The sequence below is a fragment of the Gavialis gangeticus genome, unplaced genomic scaffold (assembly GCF_001723915.1).
Source record: "Gavialis gangeticus isolate Ggan-Ray unplaced genomic scaffold, GavGan_comp1, whole genome shotgun sequence".
Classification (NCBI taxonomy): Eukaryota; Metazoa; Chordata; order Crocodylia; family Gavialidae; genus Gavialis; species Gavialis gangeticus.
This window is the reverse complement of record NW_017729018.1, coordinates 5028039-5035601: the sequence shown is the minus strand read 5'-3', so window position 1 is coordinate 5035601 and position 7563 is coordinate 5028039. Positions and strand designations below refer to the sequence as shown.

Below are 7563 nucleotides of genomic sequence, written 5' to 3'. Positions count from 1 at the left end.
GCCAGCTTTATGGCGGATTGTGAAGGTGATCAGCTCGTGGCTGCTGTCACCCAGCTTCTCATCGATCACTAGGTTGCTGATTAGGTCATCCCCAGTAGCCAGTACCAGGTCGAGCAGCGCTTTACCTCTTGCTGGCCCATAGACTTCTTGAGTCAGGTAGAGGTCATCCACGCACGAGAGGAAGCTTTGCGACCCCTCAGATTTTGCTGAGCAGTTGTAGAAAGTATGGCTGGAAGGGAGTATCTACTGCACCCATTTATGTCTGTATTAATGTTTCTTATCCCTGGCCTGCAGGTCAGATCCAGCCCTTAGTGTTGCCGTCCAGCCTGCGGGGCTCTCCACGGGTCCAAAAGTTTGGTGGTATGGAAGGGGTGGTACCACTCCCCTGCTGCCAAATTTCCAGACCTGTGTGGAGCCCTGCAAACTGCACCGTGTGACCCTGTATGCCATATCAGGTGTGCAGGGCAGCATGGGGTCCTGGCATGTTGGGATGGCATGGGACCCCAGGGACTGGTCCTGGCACAGGGGGCCAGATGGGGGCTGTGTCGGACCTGATCCCAGTGGGCAGAGGCAGAACCGGGGGGTACCCAATTCTGGTGTGTGTGGGCAGCCCCATGGCAGTCATCTGGCCCATGGCACCAAAAATTTGAGCACCGCTGTGCCACTGCTATAGACATGTGCCATGAAGTGGTGGAATGTGGGAAATATGAGTACACACTGCAAGGTGAGTCATGTATAACTCAAATGTCTTCATATAGGGACATGCTAGAGATCACAAGACTCTGAACAGCTGCTTTGGTAAGACTGGTTGTACTGTTATAGATGAGAATATACTAGCAAGTAATGGGGAGCTTGAGGCAGGTAACTCCTACTCTAGCAAGTTGAGTTGTAACTTAGCACTCCCAGCTGAGAACTGGCAGCGAGAAATGAAGACTGGACCATAAATGTTGAAGTCACTGAGTGTATAGTTTCAAGATAAGGAGTCTAATGCAGCAAGAGGAAGAAAGGCACACGTTGTGTAGTGAAACATGTGCAAAGCAAAAAGCATTGTTTTCATTTCCTTTGTTTTAGGACGGGGAAGTGAGATTTTAGGCAGATGAGTCTGTTTACTATCTCCCATAGACTTAAAAGGCGGGTAAGAGGTCTGTCCACCTTTCTCCTTTGCATTTCAAGTTCTATGAATTGTGTAGGCTAAATGGGGAGAGGAGGAGACTTGTTTAGTTGGAAGGGGGAGGGGAGTGGGCTGCAGTCGATCCTCGTGCTAAGACTATGAGGAGAGTGAAACAAAGGGTGAGCTGCACATGTAGAGCAGGCACCTGACATGTGCTGACTGTTGAATAGCCCATGCTGCATTCATCTTAATCTGCACCTAAAAAGTCTGTGAAAGGCAACTGAGATGTTCTGTTTCTGAAAAAGTACTGTCCTTCATTTCTGTTTGCGCCTGTTTTGTTAATGCTGAGACAAGCCCTGGAAGTAGATAATGCAATGTACCTTTTGATGGACAAGCATGTAAAATCACTTGTCACTTTGCAGTTGCTTTGCTTTTTAGTAACTGGTGAAGTGCAAAAGACCCATTTACTAATGCAATGTCACACTAGCACTGCAGGTTACTTGCTGATATTTTTCCTTATTCAGGAACAGATGTCTAAGCGTCTAAAACTTTGCATCACAAATTGTGCATGATTGTAATTCCTTTCCTTGGGATAGTTCAAATTCTTTACTTTAAAAAATCAGTGCATAGAGAGTTGAAATTGTAGGTGATCTGCAAGGGGAGGGGGGGGTTCTTTTTTGGCTGCTTTGTAAAATGTAAAGGCGACACACAAGCTCTTTCTATAGATTTCACAGACATGGGATTACCTCCTGCTCTCCTGAGTCTCATGCCTCCAGAACAAGGCATGTGTAAAACTCCAGAAAACTTCCCTAGCTCTGCACTTTTTTTGACTGTCTGAGGTACCTGTAGGGTGTTTTAATCCTGTTGCACTGGAAATGCTTCTCTGCCCCAGAACACTCCAGCCAGTTTCTTTCTGGTTGTGGTCACTTAGTGAGCTTTCTGCTGGTTCTCAGTTGTTCTACCTTTGGTCTGATCTGCCAGTGCTTTTGAAGCAAGACACTGCATGGTACCACTTTTCATGTTCAAGGTATATAGTTGTGGAATAAAGTATACTTTCCCAGGACTAAAATGCCTTTTTTTCCTTAGCACTTTGGCCAGACCTAATGTCTTCATCTTTCCTTGGAGCCGTGGCAGTGAGGGTTTTCCAGGGGTACTTTAGGTTAGCTTATAAAGGTGACTTTCTGGTGTGAGTAGCCCTTGCCCATCTGTTTAGGTTTGGTTTATGAGTGGTTACCATCTCTGTTAGGTATTGTATGGTAAATACAGGGTACTGTTCAGCTCCTTGATTGACTTTTGGGATCTTCAGTCATTCAAGTGAATGGATGCATTTAGTCAATCAAGTACTCTGACTAGCTTTTGGATTTTTTTTTTGCTCCTTTGATCTGTCATATCTCAGCTTGTGATAGCACCAAATGAAGCTCTGGCCTGCCATGACGTGACAGGCTTCAGCCATATGCTGAGGCATAGAGTAATGTTTTTCCAAAAGTGACAGGAAGAGACTGTCACGTTCTCTGATGGCTTATGCCAGCATGACGTCTGCTTTCCAGAAGTCTGAGGCTTGCAGTGCTACGATCTGTGCAGTGGACCAGTCTTTAAGATCCTGAAATGCCCCTGACAAGGCCAGTTCTTCAGGCCCACTTGACTTCTTACTTTTCTAGTACGGTGGCATCAATACAACAAAGCTGAAGTCCCTTCTTGAGAAGTTGCTGTGCCTGCAAGCAAGACTTGTAGATCTGAACCTTTGTGTTCAAAGTGATCTTCTGTAATATTTGTGGTATTTTTGGACCTAAGGTCTGTGCAACACCAGCTACTGTTCCTGCTCTGAGACAGAAGCAGAGGGCCTTGCTGCCTCTCACTTTTATTTTGGAGGCCTTTGGGCAGAAGAAAATTGGATGAATTATTGTCCGTTTTTCCAGACTAGTAGCTCAAAAGCTTGTAAGAGAGACCTAGGAACTTGGGAGTATATGAGCTTAATGTGAGGCAGTTTGTTTCTTTGGTTTTGCCTGTGCGAATAAGGTGCTGCTTATTTGACACGGGTTTTTTTATTCTATTTGAAACAATCTGGTTTTGAGCCTGTGGAGATACTGGAAGCAGAAGCAAAGCCAGAGATTTTACACAGATTGAAAATTCTCCCTTTTTCCTTCACTAAGGACATCTGACACTGCTCCAAGAGTCTGTGGGTCAGACTTTGGTGCCATTTGCACTGGGCCAGAGGACTCCTCTTGGATTCTTGATTTCATGCATCTTTTGAGAGACTTTTAGAGACTGCCGTTACCAGTGCTTTAACTCATGCTGGCCCTGCCTCTCCAGGAGTTTCAAAGGGTAGGTCTTTTTTGATCCTCTCTGGTTGGTTCTAACGTTCTGGTTTCCCTTTTGCTCATTGCCTTACATTTTTGGAGTCTAGGGTCTAAAGCAGTAGTTCTCAACCAGGGTGCCATGGCATGCTGGGGTGCCATGAGATCCTTTTAAGGGTGATAGGGAATATTAGCACTTTTAGGTATGGCCACACCTACACACGAGTCATATAATAAAGCTAGAGATTTCAAATTAGGAACCCATAGTACCAAAAAGATTCTGACTTCTTGCGGTCTTTCCGAGTTCTTTGCAACAGAAAATTGCTCTAATATTTATTTGTAGTTTAAAAATGAGTTGAGTCTGAGGGCTGTCTTGAATCTAAAAAGGCTGAGAATCATAGGTTGGCTGGTCTGTTATTGCTACTGTTTCTAGCTGTCCGAGTACGTGGGATTTCCTGTACAGGTTTTTCTTGGTTTGCTTTTTCTTAAAATGAATAAGGACACTAATTGTCCAGCAAGAAGCGGTTTGTTCCCTTTGGTTGTCCTGAAAGAAAACTCAAGATATTGGTAAACAGAAAGTGCCTTTCTAATGTGAAGATGATCCTGCAATAAAAGTGTTTCATTCATACATTGCTTAATGAGTTAGTAATACCCACTTTATCCACTCTTGACAATTACAGATTATTTCAGGAGATGCTTTTGCCATTGAGCAGAAATTTTGAAGATGCTAATATCTGCAGAAGAAAGTACCAGTTTATCAGAGTATCAAATTATCAAAGTTTGAGTCTCTTTATGGTTATATATGAGAACAGAAAAGAAAAATAATTCTTTGTTAGTGATTTTTTTTTTTTTTAAATGTTCTCAAGTTGTAACTTAGACCATCTTTTGTTCCTTCTAGAGTCAGAAAAGCAGATGACTTGTTTCAGGTGTCTCCCGTGAATGTGAGCCTCTAGCAGCTTCCAGTACTGTCTTTGTTAGTTTCTCTAGGATCGAACAGGTACAAGTAACCAGATAACGTGTCCAAGGCAGGGCTGGACAGCTTGGGAGTGGGTGGGGCCTGCACGTGGCATCTACAAGTCCACCACGCGGGCTGCATGCTGTGGGAGCAGCTTCTTCCCTTCCCCCACCCCTGCTCCCCTGTCCCCTTGCCACACAGCCTACGCACACAGGCACAGGCTGTTTCTTCCCCCACTCCTCCCCACAGTGTGCACGGTGGCATGCAGACCCTGGGCCCTTCTTGCTATGTGGTAGTGGGAGAGGCAGTTGCTGGGCCTACAAAGCACATGCTAACTTCACAGGCTGACAGTTGGGCAGCCCTAGTCTAGCAGCACGTTCCACGGAGTAATTTCTCCACATTGAGAAAATGTGTTTAACCTCACTAAGGTTACCTTTACTATGATTTCAGTGATCTCTGAAATAAAGAGGTTGGGTGTCGTGTCCATTCCATTTTACATACTAAAGTCAATGTACTATGTAGTAGATGTCATGTCTACACCCTAAAAGTCCTTTCTTTAAAAGAAAAAAAGGATTCTTGATTAAAAAAGAAAAAGTAAGAAAGCAAAAACCCAACTTTTTTTTAGACCAGTTTTTCTTAGTATGGGGTAAATGATCGTTAATTGCCAACTAGCCTGATTGATCGATTATCAATGTGCATCATCACAATTCATATACGGCATAACCTCATAAATCTGGATATAAAAAATCCGGAGTTCTCGAAAATCCAGCACTTTTTAAAAATACACTACTGTCAGATGTGGAGGCAGAATCTTGCATGTGGCGGTCGCCATCACCATCTACCACCCTGAGCTGTTGCTCTGCATGCGGCTGCTGCTTTGGGACTGGCCGCCACTGCCCCCCACCCTCTCAGATGTGGAGAGGGAAACTTGTACGCAGCTGCTGCTGCCACTGCCCACCCCACTCCGCATACGGGTGCTGCTCTGAGACTGGCCACCGCTTCGGTTTCAAAAACCTGAAATTTTCAAATTTCTGGCAGGTGCTCAGTCCCAAGCATGCCGGGTTTATGAGGTTATACTGTACTGTATTGTGTCTTGTCCATAAGGAGATGCTCTGGAAAGTTAATCCAAATTGATTTTTAAAGTGGATTAGTTGGGAAGCATGTGGAGAGGGGCTCCCCAGTTACGGAACTTGATCTATCTAGAGCAGGGGTGGCCAACCTGCAGCATGTATGCCACAAGTGGCACAAGTAGTCTCTATGTATGGCATGCATCAGATAAGGCAGACAGCAGAAAGCAAATTGCATAGGGAAAGACGATTGGAGTGGCACTTGGGGAGGGTGTAGGGCTAATTTGTGGCATGCCTGCCAAAAAGGTTGGCTCCCCTGCTCTAGGGTATTTATTTCATCTGCTGTTTTTTATGCAAGTGGTTCTTTACACATGCAGGACTTTTTCAGAAGCATTTTAAAGCATGGTCCTGTTTTAATTGGACAGTTGGGCCACTTTGGTTTACATCAGGGTGCGTGACTTAGTGCCTCCTTTATTGGAACACCAGCAGTTGTAGAATTGGGACTGTTCCGCAAAATGTTCTTTTTGTAATTGGTGGAGAAAAATGTAATCCTAAACTGAATCAATCTGCTGCAGATTCTCGTGAGTAGATTAAGGAGTGGCAGATCCAGTCCAGATATGGATTTCTTTACCACTCAGCAGAACAAGAAGCCACCTGCCTTCACAAGATCAAGAAAAAGAATGTTAACAAGGTGCTTTCTCTATCCAATAATGTGTGCCTTTTCACCAGTCCTTCTGATGACAATGCTAATGGCCTCCTTCATTGAAACAGAGATGTGATTTATTTTTTTATTTTTTTTTAACCTTGGGTTTTTCAGAAATTCTTGGTAGTTTAATGCTTCTACTCTAAGCTGTGGGCTGGATAAAATGAAAATATACATGGCCTGTGGCAGGGCTGTCTGACTTCTGAGGGGCCAGGGACCACACACTCCCAGCCCTCCCCACCCAGGTCAGATGCCATGCTGTACCACGTGGGTCCTCCCCTCCTTGCCCTAGCCATGATGCACAGTATGTTTCCCTGGCATTCCCACACACTGTGCTGCATGCTTCCCCCAGCTGTGCTGTGCAAGCACTCTTGTGCCACACAGGAGTTCCAGGTTCCTGGATCCCCCTGAGTCCACTTGTCCTGGACTCCTTCATCCCCCTGGGCTACCCTGCCCCATCTCCTTTAAGTGGGAGCAGGCAGTGGAAGCTGGAGGAGGTGGGGAGCCTGGAGACTCTGGTAACAGTGGCAGCAGCTGGAGTGATGGAGGGATGGGTGCCCAGACTAGAAGCCCTTGGGTTACAGATTAACCCCTTAGGGGTTACATTTGGCCTGTGGACCATTAGTTGGACTATGGAAATGTTTTCTGCTGTCTTTTGGTTCAGAGGATCATTATCGGCCCTCAGTATATCTTGTGGAGCACTATCCATCTTTATCACTAAACTCTTAAATGAAGAGCGGGGAACTCCAGTGGGATGCCACAGTGTGATGTGCCTGTCAGCTTCTTGGAGTCTTGCTTTGTACCACTTCTACTTAAGGCCTTTTTTCTCCATGTTCAGTTCCAAATGATCAAAGTGCCTCAGTTCTCCAGAAAAAACTTGTGTGACATTGGGGTATAAAAGGGAACTTTAAAACATCAACTGAGTTCAGTGTAAATTGAGACTGTCCAGGAAGGAGTGAAGAGTGGGAAACTTAAGTCCGTGATGATTCAGTCTAGAGTAGATCAAGGGTTGAGAGCCTTGGCAGGCTAGTAAGGTGAGCTTGGCACTTTGACACGTGGGTGAAAATGTTTCTAGCATGGCTGGTCTTTCATAGAAGTGCCTGTAGGAAAAACTTGTCTGGCATTGTTCACCTGAAAAAGATGCCTATTGGCCAATAGGGCTGTGTGAAGCTTCAGGTGGTGATTCAGTTCGGAGGAGATTCAGCCCGATTCGATGTCCGAATCCAAATCAAATCAGGGGACCAGTTACAAGATTCAAATCGATTCAAAGCTCTCCAGATCTTCAGAAAAGATTCGGAGAGCTTTGATTCAGGCAGCCCCCTGTGGCTGCAGCAGGGAACTGCAGCTGACTCCGAGCTGGTAAGTACCAAGGAGGGGGGAGGGGACCATGGTGGGACCCCTACCAGCCTCCCCTGACCCCCAGCCCCCCCCCC

The 7563-nt window shown here is 45.6% G+C and overlaps 1 protein-coding gene across 2 annotated transcripts in view; it reads left to right on the top strand.

Annotated features, from left to right (window-relative positions):
- Positions 1-7563, top strand: part of MBD3 (methyl-CpG binding domain protein 3) — a 26240-nt gene that overhangs the window by 1395 nt on the left and 17282 nt on the right. Inside the window, exons 1-3 of one of the 2 annotated variants that reach the window (XM_019513284.1) lie at positions 3260-3433; positions 4304-4402; positions 6003-6118. In XM_019513284.1, the coding sequence (XP_019368829.1) occupies positions 6045-6118 (74 nt within the window). In that variant the 5' untranslated portion in view covers positions 3260-3433; positions 4304-4402; positions 6003-6044. Of the gene's footprint in view, positions 1-3259; positions 3434-4303; positions 4403-6002; positions 6119-7563 lie in introns of those variants that run through there. The other variant, XM_019513285.1, reaches the window with a different exon arrangement.